Source organism: Stigmatopora nigra, chromosome 5 (genome assembly GCF_051989575.1).
Source record: "Stigmatopora nigra isolate UIUO_SnigA chromosome 5, RoL_Snig_1.1, whole genome shotgun sequence".
Taxonomy (NCBI): domain Eukaryota; kingdom Metazoa; phylum Chordata; class Actinopteri; order Syngnathiformes; family Syngnathidae; genus Stigmatopora; species Stigmatopora nigra.
Window position 1 is genome coordinate 16,610,478 of NC_135512.1, and position 23,133 is coordinate 16,633,610.

Below are 23,133 nucleotides of genomic sequence, written 5' to 3' on the forward strand. Positions count from 1 at the left end.
CTCTTGGAAGAGGACACGAGTCTGGAGCAGTTACTTTGTTCACCCGTCTATAGTCGGTACAAAATCAAACAGTAGAATCTGGCTTTGGCACTAGTAAACGTGAAGAGAGCTCCACACACTGGAACTAGGGTGAGCTAGATCGTTGTCTACCAGATAGGCAACCTCTTCCTCCATTAGTTTTTTCTTTTCAAAATTAACTCTGTACGGATGCTGTTTAATGGACGTGCCCCGCCTACATCAATATCATGTTCCAAAACGGTAGTGCGGGTGAGAACATCGCCAAATAAAGTTGGGAATTCTGAAATCAACTGAACCACGTCAGACTCCTGCTGTTTGTCTAGATGTTGCATTAAAGTGGGCGGGTTTTGTAACATGGATGGATAGATAACTTTATTCATCCCTTATTTGGAAAATGTCATTGTGGCAGTAGCAAGAGGGTGATTAGACAGAACAGCAAAGCAAATGCACATAGTACAAAGAGAATCAAAGTAAATGGAATCATTAAGAATCACCAAATCAAATAACTAAATAAATCAATTATTTATTTATTAATAATTAAATAATAATTAATGATGTCAGAATTGCACAGCTCGGGCGATTGTGTTTGAGTCTCACTCACCGTCAAACCATCCTCGTCGCCCTGCATCTCTCTGCGACAGGCGTACTGGCGCTGAAACAGGGACAGATATGGGTGACAGCGCACTGCGCACAACCTGATACCACTCTCCTAAACCCGCCATGCTGTCATGCTGCCATGACGGATCCCCCACTTTGTGACAACTCCCCCTGGTGGTGAGATGTAACAGGGCGTGGCCGGTCTACATAGCCGACTGACATCTGGCCGACAGCCAACTCACCGAAAGACTATCTAGCCAAACGTAGAATTAGCCTAACAACTATTTGGCCGACCGACTATCTAGCTAATGAACATTTAGCCGACGCGCTCGCCCCGCCCTCGGTCGTGTGTGTACAAGTTTTTCAACCTCAGCCCGTGGGCCAAATACGGCCCGTTACTGATAACATTCATTTAGAATAGCAAGTTACAGATAACATTCATTAAAATAACAAGTTACAGATGACAACGTTCATTTAGAATAGCAAGTTACAGATAACAACATTCATTTAGAATAACAAGTTACAGATAACAACATTCATTTAGAATAACAAGTTACAGATAACAACATTCATTTAGAATAACAAGTTACAGATAACAACATTCATTTAGAATAACAAGTTACAGATAACAACATTCATTTAGAATAACAAGTTACAGGTAACAACATTCATTTAGAATAACAAGTTACAGGTAACAACATTCTTTTAGAATAACAAGTTACAGGTAACAACATTCATTTAGAATATCAAGTTACAGATAATAGAAATATTAAAATGTCATTGTAACAGACTGTAAAACGTGAAAAACATAAGAGTGTGCAGAGCTACTGCCACCGGCTCCCTCTTGAACGGCGCCATCTTGGAGACAGTCATTCAGCGTGCACCTTGTGTGCCTGAACCGCACACGCTACAAAAAAAAATGGACCCCTTCCGTGAAGACATTACATCAATTAGCCCTTGGGGTTGCTCAAGCAAACTTGTGTGTGCAAAAATGTTTTTTGCTATGGGGGAAAATTGTGCTTGTGTGTGAGAGGAGAAATGCTGCTTTTGCAGCGGGTCTAATGCTCTTACTTTCGCATTTATAAGATTTTAAGCAAAAATATCTTTCAAGGCCAATCTGTTTGGTAAAATATTGGTTTGTTTGGCCTCGAAATTGGCAATAGAGCAAGATAGACAATTTGGACTAATTTGTTAATTTTGAAGGGCTCTTAATTAAAAAAAACTAGATTTTGGAGAATAAAAGAATATTCGTAGTGTTTTTGAATTATTGGGTTTTCCATAACACTTTAACATTCGAGATGATCTAATTAGAGAAAAGGGGATGAAAACATTTACAATATTATGACATTGGTGACAATTTGTGGGTCCTTTATTAAACACTGGAATTTGTTATCATGAAATGCCTAGTAGAAGGTTATTTTCTCTAATTCACTTATTGTAGGTTTTCATTGTGGTAACAGTGAGCTACAGAAAAAAAAGGCTCTTATCTTAAGTAAACATCGTCTCCTTGGTGAGGGTGAGACGGCAATCGGACGATTCGCCGACAGACGTTTGAAGGGGCGTTTGGCCGAACGGAGTTAGCCGAATGGATAGTTAGCCGACCGGATAGCCAGCTGACTGGACGTTGCGCCGAAACGGGATTCGCGCGCTCGCTCTGCGCCCCGTTGTAAACCACTTGGCAAGACATAGTTCAAATGAATTGGTCAAGAGCCAGTACTTTGTACTTTGTAATAACACATCATCAATAAGCTTCTCTTCTAAAACTTATTTCATTCTTTGAGTTGTAGCTTTCAAGAACCTGTGTAAAGATAATCATTTTACTTGCTTTTTAATATTAAACACTATCAATAAGTTGCCATTCAAAAAAATTTTTCATTCTTTGAGTTTTAGCTTTCAAAAGCCAGTACAACGATAATCATTTTACTTGCTTTTAATATTAAACACTATCAATAAGCAGCCATTCTAATAATTATTTCATTCTTTGAGTTTTAGCTTTCAAGAGCCAGTACAAAGATATACATTTTACATGCTTTGTAATATTAAACATATCAATAAGCTGCCATTCTAAAAATTATTTCATTCTTTGAGTTTTAGCTTTTGTGATGCAGTACTGCTCCCCGCTGGACTTTTTCTGGATTTCTTCTGTTCTGAATGCTCTTGTTATTCCTAAATGAATGTTATCTCTAACGGGTCGTATATGGCCTGCGGGCCGAGGTTGAAAAATGTGTACACACACGCCCGGGGGCGGGTCGAGCGCATCGGTGCAATGTCCGGTCGGCTGGCTATGCGGTCCGCTAAGTATTCTTTCGGCCAAACGCCCCCTCGGCGAACTGCCCTTATGCCAAACGTCCGTTGGCGAAACGTCTTCAGGCGAATCACCCGATTACCAATGGAAACTTGACTATCTAAAGTGACACGTTCAGCAGAAAAGTCATTTGAAGGAGAATGACAAGGACAGATGTGTAAAATAAGGTAAAATTTAAGTCGGATTTGTGCATATTCTGATGGCATTTATGAAGATTTTTTTTATTCGGAGATATTTTTTCATAAAAACAAAAGATTAGAGGGAACATTGCTCGTAGGTCAAATTTGAATCGTATCTCAGGGCAAGAATTTGCTCGGAATTTTCCTTGAATGTCCAATTTTTCGTATGTTGGGACACTCATATGGCAAGGTATTACTGTAAAGAGAATCAAGTGCTTTTGATTTAAAATTTGAGTGCTTTTGAGAGAATAAATAGATTGAAGCACTTTTGAACAGATAAGAAATTACTATTGAAGATGAAATAAGTGCTTTTGCTAAACTAATGTTTTAGTACTTTTGTTTTAAGTATCGAGTACTATTGATAATAAAAGAGGATCATGTGCTTTTGATAAATTTGGGTTCGAGTACTTTTCTTTGAATTTTACCAGGTACTTTTGAGCGAATAGATTTGAGCCCCTTTGAAAGGATAAGACTTGCGTCTGTGGCGACGTTGTGTTGTGGAAGCGAGGAGTGGAGCCAGAAGCAGGGAAGCATTTGATTGCTCGTGCAAAATTTAATAACTTAGACAGGGGTCTATCAGATGCCCCAGGTATTTTACTTTCTCCCGCATGAATTCACATTTGGCTCTTTTCACTCTCACCCCGTAGCTTTCCAGACAGCTCAGTACCTCCTCCAGATTCCGCATGTGCTCAGCTCTTGTTTTCCATGTGACCAATTTGTCATCCAAGAAACGGGTCACGCGCTCCAAACCTTGGAGGATCTGGTATATCACATTCTGAAATATAGAAGGTGGACACTCCGAATGGAAGTCTACGATACACATAAAGTCCTTTGTGAGTATTTATCGTTAAATACTTTTCTGAGTCTTTTTCCAACTCCAGCTGTTGGTAAGCGTGTGACAAGTCCAATTTGCTGAAGAGTGTGCCCCAACTAGGGTGGCAAAAAGGTCTCCAACATTTGGTAGTGGATATGTCTCTTCTTCCACACTCTGATTCACTGTGATCTTTTAGTCCCCTCAGATACAAATTGACTTGTCTGCTCTGGGCACTACCACTATGGGCGCAACCCACTGACTATGTTCTTTCCTTGAGATAATGCCCGCTTTTTCTAGGCAATTCAACTCATTCTCCACTGCATTCTTTAGTGCATAAGGTACTGGCCTGGCTTTCCTGAAGATCGGTTTGGTATTTGGTTTTACTGTAATGTTGGCCTTAAAATCACGAATCGTGCCTAGCCCCTCAGAAAACACTGCTTTGTGTCTCCACAACACTGCCTCTACATCTGAATTGTCACATCCCCTCGTTGGTCTAACTGCGAAGATGCTTGCCCAGTCTAGTTTTAACTTTTTTTGCCAGTTATGGCCACGGAAGGCTGGTCTGCCACCTCTTACCTCTTAAGATTACCAGTGGTAGATCACCACTCTGATTCCCATATTCTACCTTCACAAGGAAAAGGTCGCCAGCTGCACTTTACTTACTTTTAATGGTTGATGTGAGAGATGCCTCCTATATATTCTTTCAGGAACAAGTGTTACAGCAGCTCCTGTGTCGAGCTGCATTTCTAGAGTTCCTTCTTATTTTAACTGTACTGTCATTTCCTTCTTCCAATTTCCAACTGTATTTGCGGGATACACGCCATTCAAGGGATATGACCCAACAAATTCATAATCAACATTTCCTGTTGTCTCACTTATATCTTCAGTTACATACCGTGTGTGTCCTTGCCTATATTTTGTCCTGCTTAAACCTTACAGGACATGGTCTGAAGCTGGGGCGATAAATGAGACATGGCGTGTCGGCGATCTAAAACAAACTGCACCCCTGATACCACGTTCTGACCTATGATGGTGGTGTGGTGGAGATAAATTATACGACTCCTGCCGAAACGCGGCAGGACTAGGTGCCTTGGTCTCACTGCTCTTACTGGTGTCTATTTTTCCATCTACAGTGGAGAACAATTGGCTGCTCAGAAATCTGGTGTGGTGAAGGGTGCCCCCCGACATCGTCGAGCGGCATGGAGGGAAGGAGATTCAACATACATTGATGCGATTGGCATCCCCCGGGGCGTCCCAGATGAGTATAAGCTGGCTAATCAGATCGCAGCAGGATGGGAGTCCCAAAAACAAAAATGTGGATGGGATAAATTACCTGCATTACAATACCCAAAAACCTGGAAATTATACTGAACAGGGATTTGTGGCCATAAAGGAACAACTGGCAGCTACCAGTCTGATGGCGTTCCAGGATCGCATAGCGGTGGAGATGCTCCTTACGGAGCAAGGAGGCGTGTGCAAAATGTTTGGAAAACTGTTGCACCTTCATACCGAACAACACGTCACCCGATGGATCCCTAACCAGGGCCATTAGTGGCCTGCAGACCCTAAAACCGCAATATGAAAAAGCAGTCTGGAGTAAAATTATCCGCTTCACAGACTGGTAAGATAAGACTTTTGGAAAATGTAAGGATTTGGCCATATCTGTTGTTTTCTGTAACCATATTTGCTACCACCTTGACATTGTGTGGGTGTTGTCTTATCCCCTGTTTGCGCTCCTTGCTAAGCCGACTTATAACTACTGCAATTGCCCCTACAAATTCTAAATTACACTAATTATATCTCTGCTAATGAAACGTACCGGGGAAAGCAGTGAAGTCCAGGAGTACGGTAATTCCGAGGACAAATTGGACGAAAATGATCATGTTCTTTCTTTTGCAAACCAGCCATGGGAGTAAGGAGTAGGTGGATAAAATCGCAGTCACCGACATTTCCATTTGTGATTACTAAGAAATGATTAATAACATACTTATTATAAAAACGGGGAAATGTTGGGTTTATCCTGTATTACTATTATACATATATGTGTAGTAATTAATTTCTTTGTTAAATCATTCTTCCCAATTGTTCGGTCAAGTCATAAACAGCCGCCTGGTCCACTCTCATGTGGACTTCTTATCCAAGTATTGTTTATGCTACATCTCACCCAGTATCGGGCTCTGAGGGCTGTTGATTGGGAGGCAGCAAAGACTCGGGATATCTGCCACTTCCATAACACTCGTATATTGTGCATACCTCGTAACGCACTTCGGGCTTCTTTAAGTAATTGTTATATGATTGTTATGTCAAATGAAGGCGTGATTGTTTTAATCCAAATGAGGGTTGGTTTTAGTTTCCTGTTCTGTTATTGTTAAAATACCTTGATTGTTAATATAGTTACAGATGTTGTTTTTGAACCTTGTAATTGTTTTGATTCATGGCCTCAAAGCCGTACGCGAATTACAGTTCAAGAGGATACTTTTGAAGGCAAGGGGCTTTGCTGTTTCTTCCCTTAAGGTCCTTATCTATGATGCAATCTATTTAATTAAATGTCAATAATTGAATAAGATGTCTGCCTGCAGTGATTGATAATTACATCAGAAGGGTAATTATTGATGAACCTATCACTGGGGTCTTGTGCCCTTGGTCCGGTCCCCCAAGGCAAACTGGTCTGAGATGCGGGACCACCTCCTGCATTTGTATTAACGCCTCCCCAGGACATTTTGGTAATCCATCCGACATCTCAGGAAGCGACAGCAGTGCACACTCAACACAGTGTATAGTGGAGACGGGGCACTGCTGACCTCGACTCGCGATGATGTGAATCGGTGAGCCCAATACTTTGAAGACTTCCTCAACTCAACCAACACATCTTCTCATCGGTAATCAGAGCCGGGGGACTCTGGGGTTCAAGTCACTGAGGTGGTTAAAACGCCCCTCGTTGGCAAGACCCCTGTTTGACTGTCTTCCATCGTCCTAGCCTAAACCAACAATATTACACCCCAACATAAGTTAAACACCCTCATTGATTCGGGAGCAAATAAAATATTTTAGCTCTAAAATATTTTATTTGAAGTCTATTTAAAGTTTGCAAACTACACTTTACGGCGTGCATCACTTCCCCTCTTTATAATATTCTTTAACAAATAGAATATTTTAGTGCAAAAATGTTCAATCTATTTAAAGTTTGATTATACAACAAACTACAGACGTGCTGCCGGCTTTACAGCATGCATTACTTCACCTCTTCCTCTTCAGAATATTGTTTAGCCACAATTAGATTCCACAACACTTGTCATTCTTTGCACTGGCGCTGGAAATGTGGTTCTGGACTTTATTACTTGCAGGTCACAATGGGTAATGCAATCTTCCATTAGCCAAAACACTACCGCCTTTGTCCACAGGTGTAACCAAAATCACTGAAAATTGATGGTTATTTAATGTTGCCCCAACATTTCGGCCAGATATCTCAAAAACTATTGCCAATTGACTTAAGACCATTTCTTTTTTGGAGAGCCAAATTTAGTAAAATCTCACAACTTTTATCAAGAAAGAATTTAGCTTGTAAATCAGTCCATCTATAATGTACGATTCGGAAATGATGTATTCTTCCTGTTTAAACAAATTATTCAGAAATTTTGACAGGGGGTTCCCAAAATGTATGGTTTCAGGGTTATGTTGGATTATTAACTGAAATCTCTGGATGTTTGATCTAATCAAAACTCAAAGCCCTATATTTAAATAGTTGAAATAGTTAAAAAATACATATTGAGGTCTGTACACAGGGTACATATGTACATACATCTCCATCTGTGTCACACAACAAAAGCCAGAAGGCAGAGGGAACAGTCCAAAAGTCTAGTGGTCTCTGGTTATACCCTTGTGACCGTCAACAAACGATGCAGATAAACAATCCCACCAATTTTAGCCTTGAATATTGGTTGGGGTGTTAGTTATCTGAAATATTTGGTCAGGTGGTAGAATGTTCTCATTCCGCTCTCTCGACTGTTCCCTCTAAGTCATTTCTTTGTGTAACTGAATTATGACCATCAGTCTAGTTTTAAACCCAGTGGTCTTTAATATTTCCTAAAACCATCATATTATAAAATATAATGGGATGCAGTCTAATTTACAAAATAGCTCAAATATCAAAATAAACAGTGCAACCTACAGAACATATAATTTAGTTCCGTATACAAGTGTAATTATGTAAAAAAACAATGCAAGACAAAACAAAATGTTTGTTAAATTTAAGATTGTTAACATACAATCAAATTAATTATAGTGACATTGGTTCAAACAACCATTAATTTTTTTTCTTGACAGAGGATATTACGTAAATGTTTTAATTTTTCTTCCCAAAAAATATTTACCCTTTTTTTTTTATGCCAATGGATCTTGCACTACACCAGGGGTCGGGAACCATTTTGACAGAGACCCATAAACAATTCATATTTTCAAATATTATTCCTGGAGAGCCATACTAAGAATTTAAAAGTAAAGATACATGAAAATGTGTGCATTTTTTAGTCATTTCCTAACTTTTATTGTAAAAAGAATTCTTTGAATTCTCTTGAGAATTTTTTAACGCTGTTCCTTGTCTATGAGTTTCAATACAAGAGTCTAAAGAAAAAAAATTAAGATTAAAAAGGTGCTAGAGATTGTGTCAGCGCCACAGTGCTGCTCCTATTGGTACGTTTGGGACACAGGTGACACACCAGCGGTTCCCGTATTTTACCTCACAGATTAGTGGAGAGCCATATGCACCCATCAAAAAGAGCCACATAGGTTCCCTACTCCCGCACTAGACGCATCAAATATTTCAAACCATCTTTTGGCAACCAATGGACGCAAATAAAAATATGTTTACTGCTTCCCTTATTGGCCCGAATATAAGATGACCTAGCGTATAAAACGACCCCCTTCTTCAAGACCTAAGTTTAAAAAATACTTTTTGAACACCAAATGAAATGATTATACGCAAAATAAGGACAGTACGTCTGAAACGAATTATATTAATAATATGTTCGAGAGCAAAAAATGTAATTTTGGCTCACTCAAAATAGCCAAAAACTATAGCACAGCTTAATATGTAAACTTAAGTGCAAACACATCTGGTTTTTGAAATGTAAAATAACAGATATAATGTGATAAAACCACAAAATTGCAATAACTGCATCAACTCCACTTTTGCACCTAAGAGGACCTTATCTATACTATTTTTTTTACTTGTGCTTGCACTAAAACTCCATGGGCTGCTAACCACTATAGTCACTTTTTGTACCTGACTGTTTATTTATGTGACCACTAATTTGACTACTCATTTGTGTTGACTAGGTATTATGTTGAGAACTCATTTATTGAATTTTTGTGTGCACAAATTTACATCTTTAAATATAATTATAATTGTATAATGACGAAGGCATTCAAATTAACCATCAGTGTTCAGCTTTAAAGCTATCTGGCACCATCTTGTGTTGTGAGTGGGTATACTGTCTCAACCCAATTTTAAAAGGACCAACACTTTTTCAGTCTTTCAATGCAAAAACCATCTTCTTATATTCGGGCCAAGAAAAGTAATACCAATTGTTTACCCCCTCACAATTGGGGTATTAAAATATTTGATAATTGCATCACAAATTAATGTAATGAAACAAAAAAAACAAAACATTTAAAAAAAGCTAAAAAATGTGTACTTAAAATCTGTTTATATAAATGGTGCACATTTTACATAGTTTTACTTTTTTGTGTCACTGGCCATAAAACAAATTTAAAAAAACAATGGAGTTCACTTTTCCTGCTGGATGAAATTCACTGGGTGCTTTGCATGAGGAACCATGGACATGTTTGGAGGCAGATGCACGACAGAACCTGTAGAAAGAGGATCAACGTGTGATTTGAGACTGAATGTAGTAGGGTTTACTAGCAGACGTCTTGTAAACAAGTATGTGTTAGGTTCTGTATGTGTCTTTTCCGAGAAAACTTGAGAATGAATAAAGGGATTATGGATATGTTAAAATATGCTTAATGTGATCCTTTCATCACTTCGCGGTGTTAACATTCGTGGCTTCAGTACATCACGTTTTTTTTTAATCTTAAGTATTAAAAAAAGTTCATAATGTCAAAATCCATACTTTAACTCACAAGATGAAGACGGGATAAAAAATGGTGGAAGTCAGAGCTCTGCTTCTTCAGCACAAAATTAGGTGGTACTCAGTGCTAAAGTAGCGATATTGGACCGTAGAAGAATGACGCGCCAAATATAAAGGGCTGAGGTGCCTGACGTCTTGCCATTTTCTGTTTTGTTGCAAGGTAATTTCGGATGATGCACGTTACCCCTGGAGAAAGACTACTTCCTTGCCCAGCTTTGTTTGCATTTTGAGTCGCTGTTGAAAATGCCTCCTAAATATTGACGTTCCTTTGTCTGCTTAAGGCGTAGGACACCATTGCGTTATAAATGTATCTTCACTGTGGCGTTCTTTTGTACAATTCAGCTGTTACGAACCATGTTAATGATAATGGGTTCCGCCATGCAGTTAAAAGAAATACAGAAAGTGAATACTCTTCCCTGCTGGAGATGCACGCGTGTTGTTGCAGGCGAGAGCTATGTATGCTCCGAATAAATAAAAATACATGTTTTCTCTAGTTACTAAAACACCCCGACTCCAAGGAATAAAAAAATGACCCGGCATTATGAGGGATTTACGATGTAAATGGTCCTGAAGCTGGCAAGACAATAGAAGGTCAACACAATAACTATAAACCCCCCCACCCCTAACTGATGAGGACCTCAAAGAATTGATTTCATCGGGGTGTAAAGGGCAGCGGACAACGACGAGAATGAGGGTGAAGGTGGTCTTCTTTTATTTAAGATACCTGCAGAAAATCTTAAATATCTTCTTTTATTTAAGATACCTACAGAAGATCTTAAATATGGTACCTAGTTATACAACTAATTGAATTTGTTAATCATGTTTGACAGTGTAATGTCCTTATAGAGAAGCATATTTGAACAAGAAACAAAATGCCGGTCACCATATTCCTTGTGTGCCGGAAACCTCTCGCAGAAAGAAGCTCCATCTGTTGCGACTACGGAAACCTAAAGATTCCATCAATGATCCAATGCCTCTTGAATCTGATTAAGAGGACTTGGACTACAGCTTCCAATAAATAACTAGATTTTAAAAAGAAATTAAAATCAAGGGGAGAGGAACTATTTTCAATGTGTTCAACAGGTTTTAAAGTTTTATTTTTTTCATTTATAGATACAATTTAGATATTAATACATTCAGTTATAGTCTTTTCAAATGGCTATAACTGAGATATTTAATAAATACACTTCTTGATAATTGCACTAGTGTACTTGTATTTTTGTATAGGCAAGAAAAAAAGAAGTATGGTATCTAGTAATGATAGGGGTGATCCTACTTCGCGTTTTTTTTTATTCACGCGGCCATGTCTGGTCTTCATTATTCGCGATAGTCAAGGGATTACTGTAATATGGAACGGAAGAGATGATTATATTTTGGTGTAGGGGATCAGGGGTCACATAAGTAAAAAGTAGTTATTGCAGATGTCAGCTTTCTCAGCGTGCTCCTCTATTTTTGTCATGATGGTAGAAATCAATTCGATTCAACTGTTAATGTAAGCTAATATTATTTTGTTTAACCATGAGCCGGACTCAGACTCAGAGTTGTCTAAAGGGAACATTTCATTTGGTTTAGGTATTAAGGTGCATGTTATTCCAAAGACCCATGTAAGCCTAACTAAAGAAGGGTCATTAAAAAGGAATTTAAAGACTACTGTACATGGGTTAAAGGGACTGTTACGCCATTTTGGTGATATACTCATCATAGATATGTTCAGCGTTTGTACACTGTTTTTCATTAATTCATTTAGTTATTTTCTGAACTGCTTATCCTCAAGGGAGCTGGAGCCTATCCCAGCTGACTTCGGGCATGAGGTGGGAGACACCCTGAGTTGGTGTCAAGCCAGTCGCAAGGCACGAGGAGACGAATAACCATTCACACAGGAGGACTGACTTACCCCTAATACAGTTCTTAAAAGGTCAAATTCAAGCACAGGAATTTCAAGTCTATTGATTTTTAGTTTTCCAGTACCCTATCAATCACTATCCAAATGTTTTTCTTTGTTTTAAAGATGAGGCAGAAGTAATAAATTGTGCCTTCTGACAAAAAGACAAACCTGTTATAGAACCCTGAATTAAAAGGAAAAGTGACCGGTCCTCTATGAACATTAACAAGTTCGAACCCATGCAAGGCAAGCCAAGACAGATGAGTGAGATTTTGAGACTTCTGCACAAGGAGAGTACGGAGGAGGTAAATCCGACGACTCTGCTTCTTCAAAAACTATTTTAATTAGGGCAAGATTTCGTCACATACAAATTCTCTATGACAAGGGACATACAAATTCCCTATCAACAAAGCACAAGTACAGATATTTCAATATGGCAGGGTTTAAAAGAGTAGCTCCTGAGTGCAGTTTCTTGGAACAGTAATTTGCACAACCAGTGTTGCATAACCAGGACATTTTGTATGGTACCACTGTATTCTTAATGAACTCGCACATGTGCTCTCAAGTGCAGGTACCTTGATTGACAGTTGAGTGTGACAGTCTTATTTCATAGACTTATGTTTATTTTTTCATTTGTTTGTTGAGACTTGTTAAAGACTGTATTTACATTTATTGGAGCAAAGTATTTAATAATTCGAACTCCAACTGGACTGTCCCTTTAAATGCCAAAAATTGTGAGCGTTTGGGGTTATAGAAGATAACATCAATCCATTGTCAAAACCAAATAAATGCTTCAGTTGTAAAAATTAGCCTCACTTAGTATTTAACATACCTGGTTGGTAGCTGCTGCTACCCTGTTGAATACAATTCTGAGGCATTTGGTATGGCCAAGTAGGGGCATACCGGTGTGTTTTATGATGCTCGAACAAATGAGAACCCTGGCTTACACCAATATAGTGGCCTGTTTGGAATTCTGGAATGAGAAAAAGTTATAATATCACTACTACTTTTCAGCAAACTCCCCATAGCATATTTGTTACTTATTATCATATTGGTCAAATTAAGTCATTTAAAACTGACCAATCTCCCACCACGTACAGGATGTGTTCCACTAATGGTATTCACTGGTTCATAATTTTTTTTTATTTTAGCAGACATAAAATTGTATTATAATAGAAACCATGAAATGCCATTGACATTCACCGACAGAATACCTGACTTGACTCTAGTGCCATTTTCCAAAAGCGAACTAGGTTGTGCCAAATGGTCGAGCCATTGTCCTTCATGCCCAGGCCCACCTGTGGCTATTGGTCTTCCAGCTTGCTGAATGAAAATTATACTGGGATCATTCAAGTTTATGGCATTGGGGCTGCCAACAGAGCTCATGGGACTTCCCGATAGCGAACACAGAGAAAATTGGAAGCCGGGCGGTGGGGTTTTATTTGAAACATGGAGAGGTATGTGAGTAGGGCAGGAGGAGGAAAGAATGTGAGATGGGTTCTGAGGTTGCCCCTGTAATGTATGCAACTTTTTCTGGTGGGAGGGAAGAGGCCCTGAAGTAGCAAATGTCTCAAAGTGAAATTGGCCAGGATGGGATGAAGTAAAATTGAAAAGAGAGAGTGAGCCCTGAGAATGAGTAGCCTGTTTCTGGGGATTTGACGAAATTGTATTGTTTTGGAGGGGGTTGGGAGAGCTGGAGGACTGAGGGAAACTTTGAGAGACTGCTGTGGGCTGGGGTGAATATGGTGGAGTCTGGAGACTGTCTGACTATAAAGGTAAGAATAAAAAAAGAATCATATTAGACCTCAAATTACATTATTACACACTCAATAAAGTGAGTGAAATTTGAAATATTTCTCCAATTCATTTTTAATGTTTAACAATAGAAGCGGACGTGGGTTAGGAACTATGAAATTGAATTGATGTTGATGATCAATAGAATTTACTGTACCAGGAAAATTTATGTCTACCATGTGCAGCATCAATTTAACACTGAAGACCCTAACGCTTAACTTATTTTTTCTTTAACATTTGTTCCTACTCACACTCTCTGAGGGGAGCCTGGTTCTTCCAGAGTTGTCTGGCACTATCCGCAAAGCAGTGATGTATTTAGACTTCACCAAAGAGCATATCATGTCAGGAGCTGAGAAGAAATGGAGAAAAAAAAGAAAAAAAAGCATGAAAGCCATTACATTGCATTGTTTTAATTTTACAATAATTTTCCTTTTAAATGTTCAAGGATAGCCATTAATATTAACAAATTCGAGGGCGAATGCGCGAGAGCGACAGTGTGCGAGCAAGAGAACGAGCGAGAGTGCTAGAGAGAGACCGAGTGAGAGTGAGCGAGAGAGCGATAGCGCGAGCGAGAGAGTGCGACTTCGGGCCAGAGGTGGGGGCACAAGCAGACGGACAACCATTCACACTCACACCCACAATTAAGAGTGCCCAATCAGCCTGTCATGCATGTTTTTGGAATATGGGAGGAAACCGGAGTTGTGAAATACCTGTAGATACTAAATTCTCTATTTGGGGGATTTTCCACTTATTGCAAGTGGATTTAAGTGTGTACGTTACATAAAGTCAAGCTTTTTATATCATATTATACATTTGCAACAAATTATACCCTTGGCCTTGCTAATGAAGAATTACTTTGCTCACCCTTACTTATTATTATCATTATTGTTATTTACTTTGCTCACCCTTACTTATTATTATCATTATTGTTATTATTACTTTGCTCACCCTTACTTATTATTATCATTATTGTTATTATTAGTATTACACCTCAGACTGCTGGATACAAGGCTTCCTGACGCTTTGGTCCTCATCTGTTTTGATTAATGTGGACGTGTTTTGTACACATCTATTAGACTCAACGCACATAGCTAAACACACTCAGACGTCTCACTTTTGTTTTCCACCCCTCCCTTTATAGTTGAAACATCCATGTAATCAGGGCCTTCAAATGCAATAACACAACATAAAATATGTGTAGGGTCAGAACGGAGTTGGGAAGCTGGGGAACTTGTATGTCACAGTTGTGTGTCATGTTTTTTGTTTTTTTTTTGTATGTGATTTGTTTTTGTTTCTATCAAACTGGGCAAGGCTCAGGATCCACCTTTCACCCTATTATTATTGTTTTCTCTCTCTTTTGTCTTGCTTGAGTTATGGGAGAAGTATGGAAAATTACTGACGGAATAGCATTATTCTTCTTCTTCACAAATGTATCTGATTGCCATTCATATTGACATTGCAGCAGATAAACGGACACAATGTGCTCAGTTAGACTATTTTTAGGGCTGTGGAGTGTGTCCAAGCTGTGGATTGTTCGGCCTATAATGGAAGGATGTTGTACATTTTTAAGGTGTCTTGATGTTGGTTAGTGGGTCAATCGTCTGATTTGAGTCTGACATGGAAAGACGTCCACACGGGTTTTAGAAAATTTGGTTTGTGGAATTGCATATGTGGGTGCCAGGAAGTAGAAAGCAGTCTTTAAACAATTCTCTGGGCATAACATTGGCAGATCCCTTCCGGAAAAACATTACATCAATTGATTCTAGGCCTTGCTGAAGTAATACATTTGTGCTTGTAGTGTTTATAACATTATTGCGTCCTAGCAAATTGTGTAGTGTTGTTAGATATCGGATATGGGAATTTTAGCTTCCTATGGATTAATGGTCCTCTTTAATGAGTGTAGGTGTTTGCGTGTGTGTGCGGTTCATATCCAGGTCGGTCACCTGTGTGGAGTTTGCATGTTGTCCCTGGGCCTGCGTGGGTTTTCTCTGGGTACTCCAGTTTTCTTCAACATTCCTAAAACATGCATGCTAGGCTGATGGCACACACTAAATTGCACCTTGGTATGAATGTGAGTGTGGCCTGCAATCGTCTGGCCACCAATTCAGCCTAGAATGAGTGCCACGACCTCAGTGAGAATAAAGCGGTTCAGAAAATAAGATGAGAAGAAGCATTTGGGTTTTAATGATATCAAACATGCACACAATAAAGAATAAACATGGTTTATTATTGAGTTGACCTGAATTGAATGTTTGTTGTTACTATAATCATAAGGAGAAAGTGCACAAATATAAACAAACAACTAATTAATTAATAAATAAGTAGTCCAAGTGAGATCAGGAAGTGTTCCATCGGTTTGGTGGCAAGTTGTCGCTCTCACTCTCACGCTCTTGCGCTCTCGCTCTCTCCCCGCCCGCACCCTCGCCCTCTCTCACGCATGCTCTCTCTCACTCTCTCGCCCGCTATCTCTCTTGCACGCGCCCGCTCTCGCACATGCTCGCTTTCTCTCTCGGGACACACTCTTTCTCCATGCGGACTCTCTAGCGTGCTCCATCTCTTGCGCTATCTCTGGCACACGCTCTCGCACACGCTCTCACACACGCTCTCTGACAAACGAGCAATTCGATATACGAGTTAAATTTTGAGCAAATATTTATCTTGAGATACGAGACAAATGTTGATATATGAGCAGACAGCGGACGTGAGAGGCTGCTCATAAGATCATCATGGGCGCTGTCTCTCTCCCTGCAACTCCCTCGAGTAAGGTCTCTCTGGTCGCAACTCCCTCGTGTAATGTCTCTGCGAGCACTGGGCAGAGCATTGCATATTTTCAGTGTTTTTTTCTCCCGTTAGTCAGTGTGAATGGCGTATATACAACTTCTTGTTGACAAGTGGTCGTGCGTTACCCTATTGTGAGGACATTTGTGCATCTTTTTGGGAATATTTTGAAGGGAATTCAAAAGCTAACAACGCTTGATAGGAAGCGGGGAATATAGAGCCAACCCGGGAGAAAAAAGGTATCAAAATGTAAAACTAAATTAGAATTAAGTTTAGATTAATTTTAGATTAAATTTATTTTTGAGTATCTGCATTGTAATCCAAGTATATTTAAATTTGTTTAGGTTATGCTACGAGTGCGTTGCCGTACAAAAATTCCCCCTCTCTCTGCCAGTCTCTCTCTCTCTCCGCTGCAAAGGTATTAAACACATTTTAGTAATATCAAACCAACAGTTATTTGTTACTTGTTTAATAGATGGCAAATCAGAACAAATAAAAATATTTTTCCAATCCAATATTCTGGTTTGGGTGTTTTTTCAGAGCGTTGGAACAAATTCATTTGTTTTTAGTTCATTTGCATGGGAAACGTTCGTTTGAGTTACGAGAAAATTGACATACGAGCTCAGTCCCGGAACGAATTAAGCTTGTATCTCGAGGTACCACTGTACTAATAATTGGTATTGGTCCTAAAAAAAACTTATCGGTGGATCACCAATCATCCATTCACCCAAACAACATTGCAAAGTAAATTATACTTCTACTTATGAAAAGTCCAAGTTACGCAACCACTTGTGGAAGCAATTCATTTTGTAAGTAAAGGTACCACTGTATTCCAACAGATTTGTTGTTTGAAGCGCACAGTGAGTACCTAGGTGTAACAATGCTGAGAGATAGGGGAGATTCTGTAATAGCTCTAATTGGGTTACACGCACGATGTGACTGTCTTTCTCATCGTGCAACCCAGTGATCCAGTGCTTTATTGGCACATGATTGCCAAATTCATGTGAAGGGTTTAAAACTGTAATAATAATTAGTTTCTCTTATGAACCTGTACCAAAAAGCTGGCAGATAGGATCATTTTTTAAGGACCGCTGGATAAGTATCAGCGACAACGGTTAAAATTCTGATTACCTGGTGTCCCGCTACTCCTCTGCTTTGGATGGCGATACTCAGGACAGTCTCTCCTTACATGACCAGTGTCTCCACATTGAAAGCAACGCCTGTCTTTCTTCTGCCACTCCTCCTCTTTGACATCTGCACCATTTTCTATCTTTTTCATTCTGTTGAAAAATGAATCATTACAATTGTTACATATAATAAATAGAACCAGTGAGATAAATGCCCAAAGCCCACATCCTGAATATTGAAATTCATGAAACCAGGCAGTATTTCCCTGCAAAATAGTCCTTTCATTAAAACAGGCAGTGGACATTTGTCCCCCCCCTAATCTTTATTTTCAGTTGAAAAGAAGAGGAGGCAAGGTAATAAACATAAAAAAAGAAAAATGGGGATATGTCATACACAAACATGATGAAATGGATATAAAATCCGGAGATAAAAAGAGCCAAATTTCAATATCTTATTCAAAAACAACAAACAAAACATAACATTGGCTTTTTTTAACCAAAAATGTAGGTGGATTGACTGGATTAAGATTTTGCAGTTTATTAAATTGAGCTCTTTCTAGGGACTCCGCCGTTCTGCTGTGGGACTTCAATGCTGAACAGGCTAATGTCTTCACAAGGGTGGGAAGAATGGAGATCGACAGTCGGATTGCTGCATCTGCAGTGACGCAGACTTTGTATCAATCCAATGTGGTGAAGAACCTGAGCTGGATTTAAGTGGCTGAAATGAGTTTCCTCTGCTGAGTGTCCAGAATCTCCTTGGAGATAAGGTGACAAGCTTGGTCATCCATGAGGGGCTTAAAGTAGAGCTACCGCTCCTCCGCATCGAGAGGACCCAGGTGAGTTGGCTCGGGCATCTGATTAGGATGCCTCTTGGACCCTGTTAAGGTGTTCCGGGCACATCCCACTGGGAGGAGACCACGGGCCCGACCCAGGACATTCTGGGGTGACTACGTCTCCAGGCTGGCCCGGGAATACCTTGGCATCTTCTCGGAAGAACTGGATGAAGTGGCCGAGGAGAGAGGGAAGTCTGGGTTTCCCGGCTGAGGCGGAATAAGATAACCAGACTTGACCAGTTTACTATGCACAAACTTATATTAATTAAAAACGGTAAAAAACTTCAGTTTCGTATAGGTTTGCCACATGTGTAATTCAAAACAATTGAAAAAGGATCCTCCTCTTGGCTGGTTGCAAAAACACATTTTTGTGGGCAATATATTTTCTTATGAATTGTCGTTTTTGTAAAGTTACGAAACCATTTCTGGAATGAATTACTTTCTCAAGTGAAGATTCTACTGTATTATTTATTACCTGCTTGCTACTCAGACGATTCAGCAACCAAAAGTGAGTCAAATAATTTACTTTCAGTTCGGAAATTTGAGTTCATTTTTAATGTCCAACCTTCGTCTCTTGGGGCAGTCCTTCATATAATGTCCAATCTTTCCACAGATCCTGCAGCACCTGTCATTTGGTGCTAACTCACCATCTGTTAGAATCTTTACATCAAAGAAGTAGTCCTGCAGGGGGAACAGAGAAATATTTCAAGCAGTAGTAGTCATTGGGTTTCAACATTAAAGAAATACAGTGGTACCTCTGCTTATGAATGCTTCTACATACAAAATATTCAGGTTATGCAAAGCTTTGATGGAAAAACTCTTGTTCCAAGACACAAAAAAACCCTGTCCAAGTTATGAAACATAAGCTATAAATACACTTTCTGTAGCCGGTGATTTTTAAAAACATTTGTAATTCTGCTAGAGCAGACTTGGGCAAACTAAGGCCCGCGGGCCACATCTGGCCCGCGAGGCGTTTTAATCCGGCCCGCCGACGTTGTCCAAATAATGTTATTATTTATTTATTTATTATTTTAATCCCCAAGATGGCGCCGTCACGCGGAAGCCAGTGGCAGTAGCTCTGTCCACTCTTTGTTTTTCATGTTTTACAGCCCCTCTATCTTTTTTTTAAATGACATTTTAATATTTCTTAATAGATTCCTTTTTACTTTGCTTTGTACTTTATACTTTTTACTTTGAGTGATGAGTATGTTAATAGTTTTGTCCTTTTTTTCCTGTTCATGTTTCATATGTACTGTTAACGGATGCACTTGTATCGTATCTTGTGCTGACCCGGCCCATCTGTCATATTTTTAAAGTCAATGTGGCCCCCGTGCCGAAAAGTTTGCCCACCCCTGTGCTAGAGTTTTGGGACATCCCGGTACGAGATTTAAACATCCAATCGAAACTCCCCCACTTTTGTTTAAAAAAATAATAAATGAAACACTTCATTTTTTCACACAGATTTTCTGAAAACCTTAATTCAAAGATTAATCTCAAAGTTTTCAATGATGGTGTAAATTTTCTGGAGTAGGATTACAATTTCATTACAGTACCCACTGTTATAACTACTTTTTTCTTCTGTCATTATAGTACTTACTGTTGAAACTACTTTTCTTCTTCTGTCACATACCGTGAATAAATGCCCTTGTGAATGTGCCTAGATGAATGTTGTTATCTGTAACGAGCCGTATATGGCCCATGGGCCGAGGTTGAAAAACATGTACACACACACGGGGGCGGGGCGAGCGCGTCGGCGCAATGTTTTTCGGCTGGCTATCCGGTCGGCTAACTATTCGTTCGGCTAATTCCACGTTCAGCCAGATGTGCCCTCGGCGAGATGGCCCCCGCCCGGCCCAGACGTCAGTCGGCTAAATTTCTTTAGGCATATCGACTGGCCACGCCTAATTGGCACTCCCACACCTAGCTGGCTTCCCATTTGCAACAGGGGCCTGCACGTCCATGGAGGTTAGAGCATTGTAAGCGAATGCTAGCCCGGACCCTGTGCAGGCTAGCAGCAACCAGGTCCGACAGGGGAGCCCAGTGCCTGGCCGACCCAAAAAGGCCTTCTCCAGCCGGACACCAGAACCGTCCTGTTCACGGTAGCGGCTACTGATGGAGTAAGAGTGCGCTGTCTTTTCATTAATTATCTCCAAGACATGGTTTGATCAGCTCTGGCAGGCACTGAGTTACTCATTTGTGTACCTTTCACCATTGTTCAACATGTTTCTTGAGTTTTTCTGAGTAGGGAACATTTACATGCATGTGTACAGATGTCTACTCACCTGCTAAATGTTTCAACATACGAGTGGCCTGACATAAGAGCAATTCAAAATATGAGTAAAATTTTGGGCAAAAATTTATCTTGAGATTCAAGACAAAGCCCCATACCCCCAACTGCCCCTCTCTCTGTCTATCTCTCTCTTTCCCCCTTCAAAATCTGTATAATTTTAGTACAATTAAACACATTTTAGAAAAATTAAACCACTAGTTATGTGTTACTTTGTTAATAGATGAAGAATTACAACAAAAAAAAATGCCAATCCAATATTCTGTCTTTTTTTCCGGAGGGTTGGAATGTATTAATTTGTTTTTAATTCATTTCAATGGGAAACGTTTGTTTGAGTTACGAGAATATCGTCATACGACCAGTCCCGGAACTAATTAAGCTCGTATCTCGAGGTACCACTGTATATATTTTTTCATAATGTTTTTTCTAGGACAAAATGGCACAAACATTCTTCATGTTTTGCTGTTTCAACATCTCTGCTAAGAAAAATCTGCATGTTAGCCTACGACACGCGTTTCTGTCAGCAGGGTGGGATGTAAGGCAGGTCATTGTTGTAAACAAATTGGCGATTGTGGGTACTTAGATATTAAATAGTACTTAGATATTAAACTCTCTCATGAATAGAATTTTGGGAGCTGGTTTCAACAGTAAACTCTCACAATTTGACCGGCGACTAAGAGACCGGCGACCAAACGTCTGGTCACGCTGTGTGACCAGGGCACGTAATGGCAATCTTGTAAAACTTGAAGGTCGCATGGATTCCAGTCATTATAAGCAGATACTTACAAACAATGTTTAAAAATCAGTTGCTGGATACTTCAACAAGACAATGAGTCTGATCAAATTCTACTAAAGAATTAATCCAGAGGAACAATTACAGCGTTCTGGAATGGCCAACTCAGTCCCAAACCCTGAATATTATTGAAAATCTGTGGTATGATTTAAAGGGGGCTGTCCATCCTCGGAAACCATCAAACCTGACTGAATTAGAGTTGTTTTGTGAAGAAAAGTGGTAAAAAATACCTTCAACCCAAATCCATCTCCTTCATTGGAAGCGAATGAAGGCTGTTACTTCTGCAAAAGGAGGATTTGTTGATGCAATATTTCTGTTGGGGTTTCCAAATTCATGCACCTTTTTCCATTTTCTGTGAATCCTTTAGACTTCATTTTACTTCTCAAATATTACTGTGCTTGTCTGCTATATGATATATTTAACTGAAATTGCTGATCCAAACAGCTTACCATTTATAAGGGAAAATCTTGAAAATGATCATGGATGCCCAAAAGTTTTCATGACCGTTTTTATCATTTTTAAGGGGTTTAGGTGATTATGAAACAAATTATGCTAATTCAATAAAAATTGTGTTCCTACTCATGGAAAACCCAAGTTACAAAATCAATTTAAGAACCAATTAATTTATTAGCTAGAGGTACCACTGTATCATGTTTTGCCATACCACTTCAGTACCACGGACTGGGTAGAATGGTGTTCCAAAAAGCTTCCGTCCATTTATGAAGGCCTTCATGATAAAGTTTGTCACTGTAAAAGGAAGGTTTTCAGTTGCGGGTATATATACCATTACTGATATAAAATATAATATATTTCCAATTCCATTTTAGTAAAGAAATATTTTTAAGAAATTGCTAGGACTGTTACATACTTTTACGAGAAACTCCAGCACCAAGATTATGATTCAAATCAAAGGGGTCTAAAAAACAAAGACAATTAGATGACAGAAGATGTGGCACTTCTGTCAGCATGTCAAATTAAATCAACAGACAATATTCGAAGAGCACCTTCAATAGCAATGCATTTGCTAGTCCACTGCTTTTCAAAGGTAGTGAGGCGTTTCTTTTGCCGGATGCTGATGACATGTTCCTTGAAGTCAAAATTTTCAGTGTAGAAGCGTAGAAGGCCTAACCACAGCTCACCTATAGATTCTGTGTTGAGATCACGTCGTGGGAGATTCTGGCGGTCTCGCTGTGTGGAGAAAAGTAAGAAATGGCACAAAAAAGTTAACTGATGATTTTCCGATGAGTTAATAATAGTACACATTCAATAAGTTTTTTTTTTTATCTCACCAGATCTTCAAGGTCATCAAAGAAGTAGGCATTCCAACCATCTACTATTTTCTGGGGAATACTTGTGCCATCAAATATCTGCGTGACCAAAAATTAAAATGAAATATTTTTAACTAACCGCCATCCGCATTATCCGAGGTCATGTTGCAGGGTAAGCACAGCATCTTCAGCAAGGAAGCACAGAATTATCTTACATGTAACTTTGTTTAGGTCCTAAAAGGCTTTCCCAGACCATCCGTAAGACATACATTTCTCTGTGTCTGGGCTTCACTACGGGGCCTCCTTGAT

At 39.4% G+C, this 23,133-nt stretch overlaps 2 protein-coding genes across 9 annotated transcripts in view; one reads left to right on the forward strand and one right to left on the reverse strand.

Annotated features, from left to right (window-relative positions):
• Positions 1–6,479, forward strand: part of atpaf1 (ATP synthase mitochondrial F1 complex assembly factor 1) — a 24,150-nt gene extending 17,671 nt beyond the window's left edge. For 2 of the 4 annotated variants that reach the window (XM_077716269.1, XM_077716268.1), the window contains one exon: positions 5,047–6,479. In XM_077716269.1, coding sequence (XP_077572395.1) covers positions 5,047–5,284 — 238 coding nt within the window. In that variant the 3' untranslated portion in view covers positions 5,285–6,479. The other 2 variants (XR_013326224.1, XM_077716271.1) reach the window with 2 other exon arrangements.
• The window catches only part of tut4 (terminal uridylyl transferase 4), an 87,007-nt gene continuing 64,395 nt past the window's right edge, over positions 522–23,133 (reverse strand). For 3 of the 5 annotated variants that reach the window (XM_077716264.1, XM_077716265.1, XM_077716263.1), the window contains 10 exons: positions 22,846–22,923; positions 22,561–22,744; positions 22,425–22,472; positions 22,221–22,303; positions 19,042–19,157; positions 17,648–17,796; positions 13,990–14,087; positions 13,159–13,711; positions 12,777–12,917; positions 522–9,781 (listed from right to left, as the gene is read on the reverse strand). In XM_077716264.1, coding sequence (XP_077572390.1) covers positions 9,699–9,781; positions 12,777–12,917; positions 13,159–13,711; positions 13,990–14,087; positions 17,648–17,796; positions 19,042–19,157; positions 22,221–22,303; positions 22,425–22,472; positions 22,561–22,744; positions 22,846–22,923 — 1,533 coding nt within the window. In that variant the 3' untranslated portion in view covers positions 522–9,698. Of the gene's footprint in view, positions 9,782–12,776; positions 13,712–13,989; positions 14,088–17,647; positions 17,797–19,041; positions 19,158–22,220; positions 22,304–22,424; positions 22,473–22,560; positions 22,745–22,845; positions 22,924–23,133 lie in introns of those variants that run through there. The other 2 variants (XR_013326223.1, XM_077716266.1) reach the window with 2 other exon arrangements.